Source organism: Enoplosus armatus, chromosome 1, assembly GCF_043641665.1.
Source record: "Enoplosus armatus isolate fEnoArm2 chromosome 1, fEnoArm2.hap1, whole genome shotgun sequence".
Lineage (NCBI taxonomy): Eukaryota > Metazoa > Chordata > Actinopteri > Centrarchiformes > Enoplosidae > Enoplosus > Enoplosus armatus.
The window spans coordinates 18,498,753-18,518,900 of NC_092180.1; the positions used below are offsets into that span (position 1 = coordinate 18,498,753).

Consider the following 20,148-nt stretch of genomic DNA (forward strand, 5'->3'; position numbering starts at 1 on the left):
TCTGTTCACCACAGAGTCCATCAGTACATGCATGTTACTGTACTGTACAAATACAGTATTTTGTATACTAGTTGCACGTCTGTGTCGTCGCCTCTCCAGCAGGGGGCGATGAGAGCCACCCCGGACACACGAAGAGGACCAGAGAGGAAGAAGGAGCTCAAGCACAAGCTGATTAGAGCCCTCAGCAGATACAGGTGGTCCTCGGTAGTATCTGACCGGAGAACTGTAAACAGAACAAACCATGAAGAACGAAGGTATAGAGGGGACGGAGAGGTTCCTGAGCCCGGGCAGCGGCAGAGGCCTGCGGGCGGTGAGGCACTTCGCGGTGGGGGAGCTGGTGTTCGCCTGCCCTGCCTACTCCTACGTGTTGACAGTGAATGAGAGAGGAGCGCACTGTGAGCACTGCTTCACCAGGTAACGTCTTACCTCTCTGAAACAGCTGGGCAAAAACACGCCTGGGACAGTTAGTTTCAGGCTGTTATTAACTTATTTTTAGCCTAGCTTAAAGCAGAACAAAGCGAGTAATGTGTCCAGTTCAACGCTGGCTAACCTCACCGCCTAGCTAGGTTAGCTTGTAAACCTCTGGACACCAACCTTAGCTGATGCAGACTTAAATGGGTCAGCGCCGTGAGGCAGCTCACCTGACTGACACTGCAGCATTTGTTTGTAGCACTGCAGAGTCAGGAGAGTCTAAAAGAGATGCCAACATTCACGAACAACAATCTTAGTGGTTATTTATAAGCCAAAAAAAAGGCTAAAACTGCTACTTTCTTGTAGTGTTAATGAGCCTTAGAACATAGTCTTAAAGAGGCTACTCATACTTACAGGTAGTATACTCAATTAAGAGAGCACCTCATTTATTTCCAGCCTTTTATCATAGTCATAGTGTGACATTTCTGCTTACACCATTACACTTCAGAGTACTCTCTGTCCCTCAAAAGCAGCCTCTGTTTATCACTATGAAATCCTACACCTGCTTGTATGCACTTTAAAATCCACACAGTTGAAAGAAAACCTGCAGTCTTTATGATATCAGAGTCTGTCAGGTTTAATGTTTGTAGAAGATAATTATAGCATTATATTTTGGTAATTTGTTGGTAGTTTACAGCCCATGCTTGCACCAGTAAGGGTGTAGGATATGGAGTGGTTATAAAGGCCACCCTACAACATCCAGAGAGTATTGATGACGTGTAGGTGTGTGTAAGCAAGCATACTGTGCCAAAAACATAAAGGAAGGTAAACTGCAGTGCACTGGTCCTCCTAAAGTTTAGCTCTGTAGCGTGCCTACTTGTCTTTTTGAGATTTGATGCACTGTGGCGCTTTTTTTATGAGTTAAATGAACTCCCTCTCACACACTCACTTTCATACACACACACATGCGTCCTGCCCAAGCTGCCATTAAGGTTTGTAGAGCAGTAAAAGGTTAGGGTGCTAAATATAGTTGTCCATGTGTCCCAAGAGAGGAGAAGGCCAGGGGTGCATGTGTGCATTGAGGGGAGGGGGTCGACATGTGTGTACATTTTCTCATATACAGTCAGAGACAACCAACTTTGTGTGTGTGAATGAATAAATAAAAATAAAAAAAATAAATAATAATCAGAATTATAGTTTTGGCAGCTGCTTAACTTTTGCTGTTGTAGCTTGTAGTGTAGTATAAGAAATGTAAAAACCTGAAAGACTCTGACTCACCATTAATCAGAGAGGGAGAACACAACATATCTAGATGTTGTGGGATAAGCGCTGTATTAGTAAATTTATTTAATGTCACGTCCACCCACTCTCCTCAGATAAATGTCAAGCTGGTCGACTTCTAACAGCTGTAGTGTAGTAACACGTTGTGTCTTCATGTCTTTGCAGGAGAGAGGATCTTTTTAAGTGTGGCAAATGTAAGCAGGCCTACTACTGCAATGTTGACTGTCAGGTAAGAGTGCTTGCTGCTTCCCTTTCTGTGCATTTTTATGATGTGCGTGCAGTTTCCACAATTAACTAAAGGTACTGACCATGAAGATATTTTACAGCAAACAGTAACAGTCATTTTTATGAAAAAAAGATGTGGTCCTACAAATATATCTGTTTTAGTCTTCCGGATGAGAATAGGCAGAGATCAGGCCATTTGATTGTCATTGTGGGAAATTTACCAATGTAACAGGTGACTTATTTTTTGGTGTCAGTTTGAACCTTTTGTGTGCGCCCAAAAGATGAGCTTTTTGCCTCACCACAGAGTGAAATAAAGAAACTTATCTTATAGTTCTTGTGACCCCCTTGGGACCTTGGACCACACATTGAGAACCACAGCAGCGCTCCAGCAAGAGACAGAGAGAGCACACACTCACGCTGCTGTTGCTATGACGATTCTGTCTTCCTCCCTCTGTCTAGTTTTAGTTTTTATGGCACAAAACACACTCAAAACACGCTGCAGTAAGAGTTTTCTTAGAGAGAGAGAGAGACTGGGGTAAGGGTGCTTTAATTAATAAAATATTTATGGATGATTTGCTGTGTGATAATCAACCACTGTGTTAATTTAATTCTCCCTCTCTGTTACTCTCACCTTGCTTTTTGGCTCTCTAAAGGTTGTTATTTCTGTCTTCTTCTGTGTGTCTGTGTATTTATACAGAGAGGAGATTGGCCCATGCATAAGCTGGAGTGTGTAGCTATGTGTGCCTATGGGGAAAACTGGTGTCCATCAGAGACCGTCAGACTCGTGGCTAGACTCATCGTGAAACAGGTAAAGTGATAAGAAGTAGGAGTAGAAATGTTTCAACGTTCAGAGGTGTAACATAAACAGGGTTAACCTAAAAGCAAGTTAGAGAGAAGATAGATGTGAGATAATAAAGCACATTTTGAACTTTTAATCTCAGGTTAGCAATGCTGAAAACAAACCTAGAGTAAAAACAGCAAATGTTCATTTAAAATTATGTTAAACCAACAAGGATTGAAATCTCTGAGAAATCAAGACTGAAAGATCTAATATGAAATAAAAAATGAAACCACGTAATATAACTATCTTACAACATTCTTACTGGTCAAACATATGTGTAACTAATAACATGAATAATGGCTGCATTTTATTCAGATGTGCCAGCCTGTATTTGAAAGCTGATGTGAGAATGTGACTGGAAAGTCAACACAAAGTTTAAAACCTTTTAAACAAACTTTAAAGACGATAACGAGTCAAATAGAACAAGTGGCTGGCTTGATAATACGTTGATTTTATGAGGTAGACCATATTTTGTGCAATAAACCATGATGCAATGACTTAACTCATCTCAGTTTCATTTGTATATTTTTGCATGAGTAGTATCATAGGTGCATCATGGGCGTCATGTCTTTGCTACTGATTCACTGCAGTTCAGAAAGGTGACTTGTTCAGACGGGCATCTAACAAACACTTAAATTGAAGCAAATTATACTCTTGCAATGTTAACACAGCCTTGTTGTGTAGTAATGTAACTTGGTATTTACATTAAAATGTTGGTCCTGTTGAACACCAAAGTTCCAGAAGCTTTAATGACGTCTTAAATGGCCAGAAAGTCTTTAATAAAACAATTTGCTACAATAAAGGAATACATTGAAAAAAGTTATTTTGTCATTTATTGATATGATTTTGCTCTTATGACTGAAATGACCTTATGTGTCTCGACTGTTTGTCATGTTGCAGAGAGTCACAACAGAGCGCACCCCTTCAGAAAGGCTGCTGCTGCTCAAAGAGTTTGAATCCCGTAAGTAGATGTGTGTGTGTTTGAATAGATGATCGTGTATGTTTAGTTACATTTGCGTGCACTTTTAGTTACATGGTGCAGTGTGTGTGTGTGTGTGTGTGTGTGTGTGTGTGAGAGATCTTTCTCTGTCTCTGCAGTTGTAGCAGTGTGTCTATTAATATCCTCTGCTGTAGCCTCCAGTCCTGGTTCTGTCTCTTTCATTCACTCCAAGTCTGCAGAGCACTGGGAGTTATTTCCCAGGCGTCTGGGTGCTGTAATTTCATGTTCTCTCCCCTCCTTTAAAAACTACTGCCACTCTGCCCTTGAGCAAGGTACTCAACCCTCTTCCCTGGGGAACTGTGATTGTACTGAGAAGCTCTTAGATGTTGACGTATGTACTCCATATACTTTGTCAGCCCATAAGTAACTAACACAGAAATAAGTACTTTGTTCCATGTGGTGTCATCATTTAGTCTGAGCTGTTGTTGCAGGCTCAGATGTGTCATCAGAGGATTGTCACAGAATTAACCTTCACACCTGTCTCTCACAAAGGAAATCAGTGGCCAGCTGCTGCCTGTTGCCACCAGTCTGTGTGTGTGTGTGTGTGTGTGTGTGTGTGTGTGTGTGTGTGTGTGTGTGTGTGTGTGTGTGTGTGTGTGTGTGTGTGTGTGTGTGTGTGTGTGAGAGAGTGTGTGTGAGTGACTGACAATGACACATGGCCTACAGTAACAGCATATCCTACACTTTACTAACACTGACTGGCTGTACTGATAGATTATTATGATAGTAGTGGTAACAGATTAAAAGCAAACAACATACAGATAGAACTGTGGCTGCATAGACAACTTATCACTTTTTTATTTATCCCTTTTCTATTCCCTATCAGCATTGATGGTAATGTTCAGACTTTATTCTTGTAGATGGATCCCAGTGTACCTAGTGATTTTTGCATGTTCCCTTTGGTAATCTCTCTTTTCTAAAATGGAAGAACGGCCTCGAACAGTTAATAGACTGAAAGTATTAATTCCAACAAGTGGCCCAATAAGGTTGCAAAGTGCATTACACCTCACAATACCAAAGTTATGGTTGGAACAAAAAGAAAACTAAAGTTTAATTAAATTTTTGCCTCATTTCTTTTGCCTCACTAGTGGTAATATTAAAGTCAGTCCTTGGCCATGGAATAAAACCAAAATGTTTTATCTCAGCAATCTCTTCAAGATGACCAAGTCTAGAACTAGGCAAGAACTAGAGGAACACTCTAGTCCAAAATGAGAGGGGTTCATCCTGACTTGGGAGTGTTGTGCTCAAGAACACCTTAAAAGCAGAGAACATGAGCTAATAAACACACAACCCTCGAGGTGTAAGATGATCTCTTTTATGATGGTCTGGTTTATGTCATTGACCTTCTCTCCATGTCCTTTTTCCTATATGTTCTTCTTTCTTTGTTGTCCTCTCTGTTTCTATTTATTCTGTCTCTCCTGTTGTTCTTCTGTCTGTGTTTCATTGCCTTTTCCAGATTTAGATAAGATGGACAGTGAGAAGGAGGAGATGAACCAGACAGACATAGCAGCGCTACACCACTTCTACTCCAGACACATCAGTGACCTCCCCGACGAACAGGCTCTCACTGAGCTCTTTGCACAGGTAACGTTGGATAACACTATGTACCGAAGTTTCTTTGGATCATAGGATGTTCCAGGTCTCTTTAGTAGTATCTTTACAGTCACTCTGCACTGTGTGGGTTGTTGCTAGAAATCCACTGATTTAAAACCCCTCTGTTCCTAGAAGGATCCAGGATCTTGGGTGTGTTTTTATTACTGTCGTGTGATTGGTTAGGAGAGCATCAGAGGTTTTGGCTGACACATAGACAGGTGTTGACCTTTCTTTGTCCTTTCTCTCCACGCTATACCAACAGTGTCTTTGGCTTCTTGGGAGAGTAGAGGGTGATGTTATATTATCAAATAACTCACCCTGCTGGTCTCTGTCTCCACCTGTTTGTTTGTGTCTTTCTGACTTGCCCTGTCCCTCTTTCTCTCTCCTGTTTTATTCTTTGTGTCTCCAGGTAAACTGTAATGGTTTTACCATAGAGGATGAGGAGCTCTCCCATCTGGGATCAGCTGTTTTTCCTGAGTAAGAAGTTCACATCATCATCATTCAACAGCTCATCCATCCATCTGTGTATTAATCTACTGATAAATCTTAAATTTCTCCCTCTGTCTCTTTACATCCACTATAGCTCAGCGGCTTCTTAATCATTTCATGATTTTATAGTCTGTGTAACATATACATAAACCATCATTAAGTCCCAGCATCATCATTATCAAAATTGTCTGATTTCACAGTTACTTGTTTTAAACTTGTGTTTCTCGTCCTTCCTTTCTTCCTTCTAGTGTAGCACTGATGAATCACAGCTGTAGTCCTAATGTCATAGTGACTTATAAAGGCACAGTGGCTGAGGTCAGAGCTGTTCAAGAGATCAACCCTGGAGACGAGGTAAGTAAACACTGGACTCATCTAGCAACAAAGATGTTGACTGCAATTTTGAGGCTTCATACAATCACAAAGAAATACAGATGCCTATTATAGACTTTAGTTTGATTGATTCAAAAGGGCCATTTTTTTTCTTTTCATCTTTCATCTGCCTCCCTCTCTCCGTAGATCTTTAACAGTTACATAGACCTGCTCTATCCAACAGAGGACAGGAAAGAGAGGTTGTTAGATTCCTACTTCTTCACATGCCAGTGTACTGAGTGCACCTCCAAGTCTAAGGTACCGTCCACTTGTCTCTCTGAAGCTCATACACCTTCATAAAGTTATATAGAATGGGTGTGGAACTTTTTTGCTTTGTTGATGTTGTGATATACCAGAAACTGTCTGCAAACTGCCTCTGGTTTCTGTTGTAGAACTGCTGCAGGTTCATGACATGACAAAATGTCTTTGTCCTCACTGTGCCAACAACAGAACTGATGTTGCTATGAAATTGCACCTTACGCTGTCAAGTAAACAGAGTAGCTATGTCCCAGTCCCATACATGTACTTCATATGTGGTTTTTATATATACACCAAAGGCTGTGGAAACTGGACGTTTTCAATTCAGTCCCAGACGAGGACAGAAAGTTGATGAAATGAATGAAATGCACTTTATATTCTACTGTTCATTTTATCATCTGTAAGTTAAGCTTTTCTTGAAAATGTCAGCTGGACATCCCAGTCTGTCTGATATGACAGATTAATGCAGATTACGGTCCATGTTTAGAATTAGTGTGTACAGTTGTATGAAATTGGGACGTGACTGTGTTACAGTTTCAGTTAAAAGGCTCAGTCATACCATTGTTCTTTTTATATAACCTCCTTAAAGCTTTAGAGTATCTTGTGTAGGATATGTTACTGTACTTATCTGTGTCCTACCTAATTTCTTTCCATCTAGGATAAAGAAAAAATGGAGATCAGGAAGCTGAGTACTCCACCAGAGCCAGAGGAGGTCCGATCCATGGTCCGTTACGCCAAGAATGTCATTGAGGAGTTCAGGAGAGCCAAACACTACAAGAATATCCTCTTCCTCTCTGGTTTCCATTTTCTCTAAAGTCTCTTCCATCTCAGTTTGTCAGTTTGTCTTCTTTCTTTATCAAAGACCACCTTTCACCTCCCAGCCTTCTCTTCTTTCTCTAAATTGTTTGTGTCATTATTCCTTGACTCTCTGGCACCCCCCAGTGAGCTGCTGGAGATGTGTGAGCTTAGCCAGGAGAAGATGGGTGCCATATTTGCAGACACCAACGTGTACATGCTGCACATGATGTATCAGGCCATGGGTGTCTGTCTCTACATGCAGGACTGGGACGGAGCTATGAGCTACGGCGAGAAGATCATTCAGCCATATAGGTACATTGATCTGTATGGAATCTGCAGGGAGGCAGTAATGCAGTTACAATAAATCCTTGTAAGTCAATCAGTTGTACAGCAGCACTGTTGTCAGACAGTCCCAGTACAGAGGCGGATAATAAAGCCCTGGCTGAGTAGTTGAGTAAGAATCTAATCGCACTGTTCTCTCACCTCAGTTTTGTAATGAGATTTCTCCAGACCTCTGAATTTGTCAAGACAGTTATTGTAAGAATGTGGATTTTACCTTCTATTTTAGTCTTTTAATCATTTGTTTTAACTATACTTTGCAGCTCAGAATAATGTTATTAATGTTTTATGGTTTCGTACCTTACAAAATACAGTACAACTTGTTTACCCATGAAGCGCTCTCTGCCCTACCTACAAAATATACACTGCAGCACATGTTTAGACTTTTTTCCTCTAGTGCACTCTCAACCTTGATAATGCTAAAAATGTTTTCCCTCTGTGGTATACAGCACTCGGCCACATCAACTAAGTCTTTTAGCTTTCATTATTGTACTCTCCCAGCTTGATAAGTTTTGAACTTTTGTAGCACTATACCAAAACCAAATGTAACATGAATTATAGATTAGATCTTGTTTCCTCCACATTCACTGCTTTGCTTGATGTATAAATTATATTCTCTCTACAGTGTTCACTACCCAGCCTACTCTCTAAATGTGGCGTCTATGTATCTGAAACTGGGACGCCTGTATTTGGGGCTGGAGAAGAAGACACAAGGTGTCAAAGCTCTGAAGAAGGTACATTCACAGATATCTGGTCAGTTGGTATATTAGTAAGTGGCAAAATGAAGGTACTGTGGGCTCCAAAGTCGGGGAAGAGTACGGACGGAAAAAAAGAGTCATTGTGTGAGGCGAGTCAAGTTGTTCAAACCTGGATCCACAGAACAGAAGCCATTAATAACCGTGTCATAAGCTGTACAAATGTATTAGGAGCTAACCACATCATACATTTGCAGTTTCATCATTTCAAAGAATGTGGTGTTTTACAATTATTTTAAAATACTTTTTTTCTGTCTTCAGGCAGTTGCCATCATGGAGGTGGCTCATGGGAAAGATCACCATTATGTAGCAGAAGTCAAACGAGAAATTGAGGAGCAGAAGTAAATAAGGTCCAGCAGGAGGAGCAAAAAGATAGCGAGGCGCTGAATTGAGGAACCTCTCTTAAAGCAACAACAACAAAAATACACAACACAACTGCATGCCATGCATCTTATACCTCTCCATTTTCTGTCGCCCATTCTATTGTTTTTCATGCCTCTCTTTTAAGAGGGTTTCTTTTTTCATGTCTACCGTCACCATATTCTAGCTGAGGATGACCACGTTTTGTATCTGCGGCTGCCTACTTCCTGTCAGACCTGGAGTTAAAGGCAGACAAATTAGGGTTAAAATGTTTGGAATGAAAAATGTGTCTGAAATACTCCATTTGAAAATGTTGTTTTCTGCGTGCTGAAGCTCATGAAACCCATTCAACACCCATCATTTATTTCAAAAAAGGATCAGTGGAAAAAAGTAAAACTTTAATGCCTTTAAAGCCTCTTGGAAGAAACAAAGCTTTCACGTGACAGCTACATAAGATCCATTTTATGACATGACAATATTGCCTAGTTTTTCTTTCCTTGTGAGTCTGAAATTATTCATTGTGTTCTGTAGATCCATCCACAGACCATGTTTCACCTTTGTCTATGTCTTTTGTAGCACTTTAAACTGCACAGCTGTGCTCCAAAGCAGTTGTTCAATCATTTGGACTTCTGTACAAACTGGTGAGTAGTTGTTATGAAGGGCATTACTACTTATTCACAGCCAAGGCATTTTAATTCTATCAAATGTTCAACAGTTTCTGGCTTCATTGTTTCTTGTTTAAACTGTGAAAAAATGACTGACTTTGCGCCAGGTACTCAAGCAACGCGGAAGAGAATGCAAAGAACTTTTCCTGAATGAATAAGTGTTTTGATTGGTTTGTCTTACAGTATGTTTTGTTTGTAAAGAACCAGAAAAAAAGTGTTGCATGTTTTACTGTTTATGTTGTGTTTTGTTTTTTCATATGAGGCTTGTTGACCAAAAGGGCCACAGGTTTAACAGAAAAGGAACCAGCTATAATTCATTATTCACAGTGAATCCTTAAAGAGGGGTACTGATCTGAGACCGGTTTGCCTCTTAAAACAGAGTGAAGACATTGGTACTACGACCTAACCAATGATCCTGGATCAGAGAGCCCCTTTGCTCTCAGGAAAAAAAGGCGCAACACTGTAGCTTTTGTTGCCTTTAGTCAAGAGATGTCAAGAGAGCATTATTGTACCTTTTTTCGTGTTTTCTCAGAAGCGGGCAAGGGGTCATTTTAAAAAAGGGAAATGCATCTCCCTTTAATCTCTGCTTCAGTGCGAAATAAATTTTTGCACTCTTGTAAACTAAATAGACTGAGATGACTTAAACCGTAATATATAGCGAATGTAGCGCTTATAAAATCAGTAGGTTGTGATTAAGAAAATCATGTCGACAACAAGGTTGGTCATACATGCTGGATGTGTTGCCTGTGTCTGATGGTTTTCAATGACCGCAACCCCAAAATCATGAATAGGAGGATGAGCAGTTACAGGTCAATGAGCTAGTTTTCTCTCTGCTGCTGGTTATGACTAAATCATTATATAGAAATACCATATCAAAGGTGACTCTGCTTCCTGTCTGTTGCTGCTTTAAATCTAAAGACTAAGCATGCGGCGTGTGAAGAAGGCTTGAGAAAGTTGAAAGGCAATGCAAAGATTATCACCAGGGCCTTATTTAAGGGTTCTCGTTGCACTCAAATTTTGTACAATGTTTGTGATGAAGTGATGTCTAAATGGCAAACCTGTAAGCATGTTTCGTTTCATTTTTATCGGTTTCTGTCAGTGGACAGGTTGCCTGCCTGCAGTCTGCACACCGTGCACCACCAGAGGAACTGAAGTCACAGATCTAATTCCTTTATTCTTTTTAATGCCTGTAGCTTCTATCTCTCGTTTACTATGGACACAGTTTTATGCACCACATGAATGTGGGTTACTGACGGTTAGAAATAACCCATTGATATGAGTTGTCTGTGATTATGTTTGTAGCAACTCCTGCATAGGTGACTCTTTTTGTTACCTGCAAAAATGCATCAAGAAGGTGCCTGTTTTACAGCTTTGCATAGGTAATCCAAAAGCACCAATCAGCAATTCTGGTGGTCCACGTGTTTATTTGTATGTGTTTTTACAAAGACAACGAGAAAAAGGTTTGTAGGCTTGTTTACACAAGCCAAAAAAAATACAAACCCTCTGACAGATTTGAGCATTTAATTTCTGACTGGACTCGAATAACATGCATATGATTTGTTTTCTTTTTCTATGATGTCATGAAAGATGAAACCTGTGGTGCAAAAGTTCAGAGTAAATCCATACTGCGTGCTGCGTAAATAAAACCAGATGAAAGGCCACCCAGATTATGTTTTCTACTGTTTCTGTAATTAACTTATTTTATCACACATGCATGTTATTCTATTGGAATGCATAACTAAAATTTGAGCATCTGATTCATTCTGTACCATTAAAGTGGAACTCAATAAATGACAGTATGGCACTTGCTTTGCCTCATATACTTTTTTTATTTTTATTTTTATTACCAGTGTGTAGCTAGTATTGTCTTCACCTTATGAGTCTGTGTGTGGTATTTAAATGTCTGTGTGCACAGATTTTGTCGATAGCAAAACTTTACAGGATTTATGAGGGAAGCTGGGTGAACAGATTATTCAGCTTTCCATGTTAAAATGTGGTGTGACCAGTTACGAAGATGGAAGGAGCCCAGCGGGGGTCCTACATCTCACAGCGACAGAGGTAGTGGAACGGAACAGGCTAAGACTAGCCTCCAAAGGCTAGTTGTTGCATGCTGACGGTCTACGCTTCAAGGCCAGAGCGGGATGCTCAGGAGATGGTCAGCAATTCAACTCCTCCACCTCTGAGGATGTGGGTGAGGTCCATGGCATTTCAGCTAAGGAAGCTGGGTCGATCCACAGGTAAATGGATATTACGTTTTGCAGTCTTACTTATAAACTAAACTATCTGATCCGGTGACATCGTCATGAGGTCACAGGAGAGAATGCTAGCCTACCAAAAAGGAGTTACTGATTTCTAAACTCAAATAAATGTTTCAGGTGGCCCTAATCTTCTTCAGTATGATTCAAACTATGTCTTGTAAAAAAAATTTTTTAAAAAGTGCTTGCCCTGTCATGTTGCCGCCAGAGCGGGAGACTCAGGAGAAGCTGGGTTGACACCAGGTCAATCGCTATTATGTTTTGCAGTCTTACTTATAAACTAAAATATCTGATCCGGTGACATCATCATGAGGTCACAGGAGAGGACGACAGCCTACAATAACGAGTTAGTGACCTCAGAACTCAAATAAATGTTTCAGGTGACCCTAATCTTCTTCAGTATGATTCAAACTCAGAAACAGACTGTCTATGTCTTGTGTGTTCACTAAGCTGTTTGCTAGTAAAATGTAAAAAAGACAAAAAAAAATAAAAAGTGCTTGCCCTGTCTTTTCACTATTATGTTTTGTAGTCTTACTTATAAACTAAAATAACTGATCCGGTGACATCATCATGAGGTCACAGGAGAGAATGCCAGCCTACAAAAAGGAGTTAGTGACCTCAGAACTCAAATAAATGTTTCAGGTGACCCTAATCTTCTTCAGTATGATTCAAACTCAGAAACAAAGTAAAACTCACCAAAACCATCTCGGTTAGCCTTTCCACCGTTCAAACAATCACCAACTCTGTTTTGGTCGAAATAAACCCTAAATAAAATATTCTGTCTCTAATGATATGATAATATATAATGATATAATTGGCTATAAAAAGTGATTAATACATGTACATTTGTTACATATGGTACCTTTAAGGGTATCAGCATTTTTATATATATATCAAATATAATATATTTGCATTTAATCAATTTCTGGGAAGAAGAGAACTAAATTTAAGGGTTATTTTCAAAGTTTTTATCTTTATTTATTAGGCTGCATGTACTATTAAAATGTATGTATGATAGCGAAATTAAAAGAAAATCATAATACAGACATAGACACAAACTTCCACAGGTATTATGTTCACTGTTTTCTAAATTTAGGTTAATTGTACAGTTAATTGCTCTGTGCTGTTATTGTGTTTATACAATGAATATAATGAAATATAAAAGAAAAGATGTCTGTCTCGTCTGTCTGTGGAGGACATCTTGATATACTGTGTGTTGTGAGTACTTACACCACATGCTGGCACTGTTGAGACAGGAACAGATGTAAACCAATCGTGTACGTTGTTTGACTGACGTCACACAAACTAGCCAATGGGCATCGAGCCGTTAGTTCACGTTAAATAACACTGTTACTAATATGGTAACATTAGTTAACATTAGTGTTACGTTAGCTACGATTACGTTAACTATAACAACGTAGCTAGTTAGCTAGCTAATATTTGATTACTTCACAATGCCCCCACGTTGGTAGGAGATAACTCTAAGGTAACCTATAACTAACCAATTTATTAAACAAGCTAATCTTAACGTTAAGTTACTGTTATAACATTAACATAAGTTACCGTTTCTTTACAAATAAATTGTGCATTAACCAGTAAGCAAACATTGTTGGTCAGAATGAGCTAAGGCCAGCTTCCCAAGGCTGTTTTTTGCACGCTGACTGTCTACGCTTCAAAACCAGAGCGGGAGGCCGTGGAGACTGTCAGCAACTCAACTCATTCACCTTTGGAGATGGTCATCGACTCAACTCCTCCACCTCTGAGGATGTGGGTGAGGTCCATGGCATTCCAACTAAGGAAGCTGAGTCGATCCACAGGTCAATGGATAATATGTTTTGCAGTCTTACTTATAAACTAAAATATCTGATCCGGTGACATCGTCATGAGGTCACAGGAGAGAATGCTAGCCTACCAAAAAGGAGTTACTGATTTCTAAACTCAAATAAATGTTTCAGGTGGCCCTAATCCTCTTCAGTATGATTCAAACTATGTCTTGTAAAACATTTTTTTAAAAAAGTGCTTGCCCTGTCATGTTGCCGCCAGAGCGGGAGACTCAGGAGAAGCTGGGTTGACACCAGGTCAATCGCTATTGGGTTTTGCAGTCTTACTTATAAACTAAAATATCTGATCCGGTGACATCATCATGAGGTCACAGGAGAGGACGCCAGCCTACAATAACGAGTTAGTGACCTCAGAACTCAAATAAATGTTTCAGGTGGCCCTAATCCTCTTCAGTATGATTCAAACTCAGAAACAGACTGTTTATGTCTTGTGTGTTCACTAAGCTGTTTGCTAGTAAAATGTAAAAAAGACAAAAAAAAATAAAAAGTGCTTGCCCTGTCTTTTAGCCCCCAGAGGGGGAGACTCAGGAGAAGCTGGGTTGACGCCAGGTCAATCACTATTATGTTTTGTAGTCTTACTTATAAACTAAAATAACTGATCCGGTGACATCATCATGAGGTCACAGGAGAGAATGCCAGCCTACAAAAAGGAGTTAGTGACCTCAGAACTCAAATAAATGTTTCAGGTGACCCTAATCTTCTTCAGTATGATTCAACCTCAGAAACAAAGTAAAACTCACCAAAACCATCTCGGTTAGTCTTTCCACTGTTCAAACAATCACCAACTCTGTTTTGGTCGAAATAAACCCTTAATAAAATATTCTGTCTTAATGATATGATAATATTTAATGATATAATTGGCTATAAAAAGTGATTAATACATGTAAATTTGTTACATATGGTACCTTTAAGGGTATCAGCATTTTTATATATATATCAAATATAATATATTTGCATTTAATCAATTTCTGGGAAGAAGAGAACTAAATTTAAGGGTTATTTTCAAAGTTTTTATCTTTATTTATTAGGCAGCATGTACTATTAAAATGTATGTATGATAGTGAAATTAAAAGAAAATCATAATACAGACATAGACACAAACTTCCACAGGTATTATGTTCACTGTTTTCTAAATTTAGGTTAATTGTACAGTTAATTGCTCTGTGCTGTTATTGTGTTTATACAATGAATATAATGAAATATAAAAGAAAAGATGTCTGTCTCGTCTGTCTGTGGAGGACATCTTGATATACTGTGTGTTGTGAGTACTTACACCACATGCTGGCACTGTTGAGACAGGAACAGATGTAAACCAATCGTGTACGTTGTTTGACTGACGTCACACAAACTAGCCAATGGGCATCGAGCCGTTAGTTCACGTTAAATAACATTGATACTAATATGGTAACATTAGTTAACATTAGTGTTACGTTAGCTACGATTACGTTAACTATAACAACGCAGCTAGTTAGCTAGCTAATATTTGATTACTTCACAATGCCCCCACGTTGGTAGGAGATAACTCTAAGGAAACCTATAACTAACCAATTTATTAAACAAGCTAATCTTAACGTTAAGTTACTGTTATAACATTAACATAAGTTACCGTTTCTTTACAAATAAATTGTGCATTAACCAGTAAGCAAACATTGTTGGTCAGAATGAGCTAAGGCCAGCTTCCCAAGGCTGTTTTTTGCACGCTGACTGTCTACGCTTCAAAACCAGAGCGGGAGGCCGTGGAGACTGTCAGCAACTCAACTCATTCACCTTTGGAGATGGTCATCGACTCAACTCCTCCACCTCTGAGGATGTGGGTGAGGTCCATGGCATTCCAACTAAGGAAGCTGAGTCGATCCACAGGTCAATGGATATTATGTTTTGCAGTCTTACTCATAAACTAAAATATCTGATCCTGTGACATCGTCATGAGGTCACAGGAGAGAATGCTAGCCTATCAAAAAGGAGTTACTGATTTCTAAACTCAAATAAATGTTTCAGGTGTCCCTAATCCTCTTCAGTATGATTCAAACTATGTCTTGTAAAACATTTTTTTAAAAAAGTGCTTGCCCTGTCTTTTAGCCCCCAGAGCGGGAGACTCAGGAGAAGCTGGGTTGACGCCAGGTCAATCACTATTATGTTTTGTAGTCTTACTTATAAACTAAAATAACTGATCCGGTGACATCATCATGAGGTCACAGGAGAGAATGCCAGCCTACAAAAAGGAGTTAGTGACCTCAGAACTCAAATAAATGTTTCAGGTGACCCTAATCTTCTTCAGTATGATTCAAACTCAGAAACAAAGTAAAACTCACCAAAACCATCTCGGTTAGTCTTTCCACTGTTCAAGCAATCATCAACTCTGTTTTGGTCGAAATAAACCCTTAATAAAATATTCTGTCTCTAATGATATGATAATATATAATGATATAATTGGCTATAAAAAGTGATTAATACATGTAAATTTGTTACATATGGTACGTTTAAGGGTGTCAGCATTTTTATATATATATCAAATATAATATATTTGCATTTAATCAATTTCTGGGAAGAAGAGAACTAAATTTAAGGGTTATTTTCAAAGTTTTTATCTTTATTTATTAGGCTGCATGTACTATTAAAATGTATGTATGATAGCGAAATTAAAAGAAAATCATAATACAGACATAGACACAAACTTCCACAGGTATTATGTTCACTGTTTTCTAAATTTAGGTTAATTGTACAGTTAATTGTTCTGTGCTGTTATTGTGTTTATACAATGAATATAATGAAATATAAAAGAAAAGATGTCTGTCTCGTCTGTCTGTGGAGGACATCTTGATATACTGTGTGTTGTGAGTACTTACACCACATGCTGGCACTGTTGAGACAGGAACAGATGTAAACCAATCGTGTACGTTGTTTGACTGACGTCACACAAACTAGCCAATGGGCATCGAGCCGTTAGTTCACGTTAAATAACATTGATACTAATATGGTAACATTAGTTAACATTAGTGTTACAATAGCTACGATTATGTTAACTATAACAACGTAGCTAGTTAGCTAGCTAATATTTGATTACTTCACAATGCCCCCACGTTGGTAGGAGGTAACTCTAAGGTAACCTATAACTAACCAATTTATTAAACAAGCTAATCTTAACGTTAAGTTACTGTTATAACATTAACATAAGTTACCGTTTCTTTACAAATAAATTGTGCATTAACCAGTAAGCAAACATTGTTGGTCAGAATGAGCTAAGGCCAGCTTCCCAAGGCTGTTTTTTGCACGCTGACTGTCTACGCTTCAAAACCAGAGCGGGAGGCCGTGGAGACTGTCAGCAACTCAACTCATTCACCTTTGGAGATGGTCATCGACTCAACTCCTCCACCTCTGAGGATGTGGGTGAGGTCCATGGCATTCCAACTAAGGAAGCTGAGTCGATCCACAGGTCAATGGATATTATGTTTTGCAGTCTTACTTATAAACTAAAATATCTGATCCGGTGACATCGTCATGAGGTCACAGGAGAGAATGCTAGCCTACCAAAAAGGAGTTACTGATTTCTAAACTCAAATAAATGTTTCAGGTGGCCCTAATCCTCTTCAGTATGATTCAAACTATGTCTTGTAAAAACATTTTTTAAAAAAGTGCTTGCCCTGTCATGTTGCCGCCAGAGCGGGAGACTCAGGAGAAGCTGGGTTGACACCAGGTCAATCGCTATTAGGTTTTGCAGTCTTACTTATAAACTAAAATATCTGATCCGGTGACATCATCATGAGGTCACAGGAGAGGACGCCAGCCTACAATAACGAGTTAGTGACCTCAGAACTCAAATAAATGTTTCAGGTGGCCCTAATCCTCTTCAGTATGATTCAAACTCAGAAACAGACTGTTTATGTCTTGTGTGTTCACTAAGCTGTTTGCTAGTAAAATGTAAAAAAGACAAAAAAAAATAAAAAGTGCTTGCCCTGTCTTTTAGCCCCCAGAGGGGGAGACTCAGGAGAAGCTGGGTTGACGCCAGGTGTTTTGTAGTCTTACTTATAAACTAAAATAACTGATCCGGTGACATCATCATGAGGTCACAGGAGAGAATGCCAGCCTACAAAAAGGAGTTAGTGACCTCAGAACTCAAATAAATGTTTCAGGTGACCCTAATCTTCTTCAGTATGATTCAAACTCAGAAACAAAGTAAAACTCACCAAAACCATCTCGGTTAGTCTTTCCACTGTTCAAACAATCACCAACTCTGTTTTGGTCGAAATAAACCCTTAATAAAATATTCTGTCTCTAATGATATGATAATATATAATGATATAATTGGCTATAAAAAGTGATTAATACATGTAAATTTGTTACATATGGTACCTTTAAGGGTATCAGCATTTTTATATATATATCATATATAATATATTTGCATTTAATCAATTTCTGGGAAGAAGAGAACTAAATTTAAGGGTTATTTTCAAAGTTTTTATCTTTATTTATTAGGCTGCATGTACTATTAAAATGTATGTATGATAGCGAAATTAAAAGAAAATCATAATACAGACATAGACACAAACTTCCACAGGTATTATGTTCACTGTTTTCTAAATTTAGGTTAATTGTACAGTTAATTGCTCTGTGCTGTTATTGTGTTTATACAATGAATATAATGAAATATAAAAGAAAAGATGTCTGTCTCGTCTGTCTGTGGAGGACATCTTGATATACTGTGTGTTGTGAGTACTTACACCACATGCTGGCACTGTTGAGACAGGAACAGATGTAAACCAATCGTGTACGTTGTTTGACTGACGTCACACAAACTAGCCAATGGGCATCGAGCCGAGTGAATTGCGGTTTCCTCCGGTGGAGTTTGAATTTTTCAACGAGAATAACCCAAACACTGTGTGTGATAGAAGCATCGCGCCCAAAGTAAGTGCAGCTGTCTTGAATCTTATCTCTTACAGCGATTCATTTTACCCTAAAGTTAATGTTAGCATATGTGTCATTTCCCAACATTTTTTGTAATTTCAGGCTGGGTTTAGGGTTAGGGTTAACATCATTGATATCTCAAATGTGTTTTTAGCTAGCGTTAGTTCACGTTAAATAACATTGATACTAATATGGTAACATTAGTTAACATTAGTGTTACGTTAGCTACGATTACGTTAACTATAACAACGTAGCTAGTTAGCTAGCTAATATTTGATTCCTTCACAATGCCCCCACGTTGGTAGGAGATAACTCTAAGGTAACCTATAACTAACCAATTTATTAAACAAGCTAATCTTAACGTTAAGTTACTGTTATAACATTAACATAAGTTACCGTTTCTTTACAAATAAATTGTGCATTAACCAGTAAGCAAACATTGTTGGTCAGAATGAGCTAAGGCCAGCTTCCCAAGGCTGTTTTTTGCACGCTGACTGTCTACGCTTCAAAACCAGAGCGGGAGGCCGTGGAGACTGTCAGCAACTCAACTCATTCACCTTTGGAGATGGTCATCGACTCAACTCCTCCACCTCTGAGGATGTGGGTGAGGTCCATGGCATTCCAACTAAGGAAGCTGAGTCGATCCACAGGTCAATGGATATTATGTTTTGCAGTCTTACTTATAAACTAAAATATCTGATCCGGTGACATCGTCATGAGGTCACAGGAGAGAATGCTAGCCTACCAAAAAGGAGTTACTGATTTCTAAACTCAAATAAATGTTTCAGGTGGCCCTAATCCTCTTCAGTATGATTCAAACTATGTCTTGTAAAAACATTTTTTAAAAAAGTGCTTGCCCTGTCATGTTGCCGCCAGAGCGGGAGACTCAGGAGAAGCTGGGTTGACACCAGGTCAATCGCTATTAGGTTTTGCAGTCTTACTTATAAACTAAAATATCTGATCCGGTGACATCATCATGAGGTCACAGGAGAGGACGCCAGCCTACAATAACGAGTTAGTGACCTCAGAACTCAAATAAATGTTTCAGGTGGCCCTAATCCTCTTCAGTATGATTCAAACTCAGAAACAGACTGTCTATGTCTTGTGTGTTCACTAAGCTGTTTGCTAGTAAAATGTAAAAAAGACAAAAAAAAATAAAAAGTGCTTGCCCTGTCTTTTAGCCCCCAGAGGGGGAGACTCAGGAGAAGCTGGGTTGACGCCAGGTGTTTTGTAGTCTTACTTATAAACTAAAATAACTGATCCGGTGACATCATCATGAGGTCACAGGAGAGAATGCCAGCCTACAAAAAGGAGTTAGTGACCTCAGAACTCAAATAAATGTTTCAGGTGACCCTAATCTTCTTCAGTATGATTCAAACTCAGAAACAAAGTAAAACTCACCAAAACCATCTCAGTTAGTCTTTCCACTGTTCAAACAATCACCAACTCTGTTTTGGTCGAAATAAACCCTTAATAAAATATTCTGTCTCTAATGATATGATAATATATAATGATATAATTGGCTATAAAAAGTGATTAATACATGTAAATTTGTTACATATGGTACCTTTAAGGGTGTCAGCATTTTTATATATATATCAAATATAATATATTTGCATTTAATCAATTTCTGGGAAGAAGAGAACTAAATTTAAGGGTTATTTTCAAAGTTTTTATCTTTATTTATTAGGCTGCATGTACTATTAAAATGTATGTATGATAGCGAAATTAAGAGAAAATCATAATACAGACATAGACACAAACTT

General features: G+C 38.7%; 1 protein-coding gene across 1 annotated transcript; it reads left to right on the top strand.

Annotated features, from left to right (window-relative positions):
* Positions 1–241: 241 nt before the first annotated feature.
* On the top strand, positions 242–9,592 carry smyd2a (SET and MYND domain containing 2a). The gene is made up of 12 exons (XM_070904824.1): positions 242–414; positions 1,858–1,921; positions 2,615–2,725; positions 3,659–3,719; positions 5,215–5,342; positions 5,761–5,828; positions 6,089–6,191; positions 6,357–6,467; positions 7,126–7,246; positions 7,403–7,577; positions 8,230–8,338; positions 8,621–9,592. Exons 1-12 carry the CDS (start codon positions 242–244, stop codon positions 8,702–8,704), a joined length of 1,308 nt encoding a protein of 435 aa, XP_070760925.1. The 3' UTR covers positions 8,705–9,592.
* Positions 9,593–20,148: the final 10,556 nt, after the last annotated feature.

Excerpts from the sequence above, each read along its gene's own strand:
- smyd2a (XM_070904824.1), top strand. The coding sequence starts at position 242 with ATGAAGAACGAAGGTATAGAGGGGACGGAGAGGTTCCTGAGCCCGGGC. Across the intron at positions 5,829-6,088 it reads GGATCAGCTGTTTTTCCTGA|TGTAGCACTGATGAATCACA; the intron begins GTAAGAAGTTCA and ends TCTTCCTTCTAG. Across the intron at positions 6,192-6,356 it reads AGATCAACCCTGGAGACGAG|ATCTTTAACAGTTACATAGA; the intron begins GTAAGTAAACAC and ends CTCTCTCCGTAG.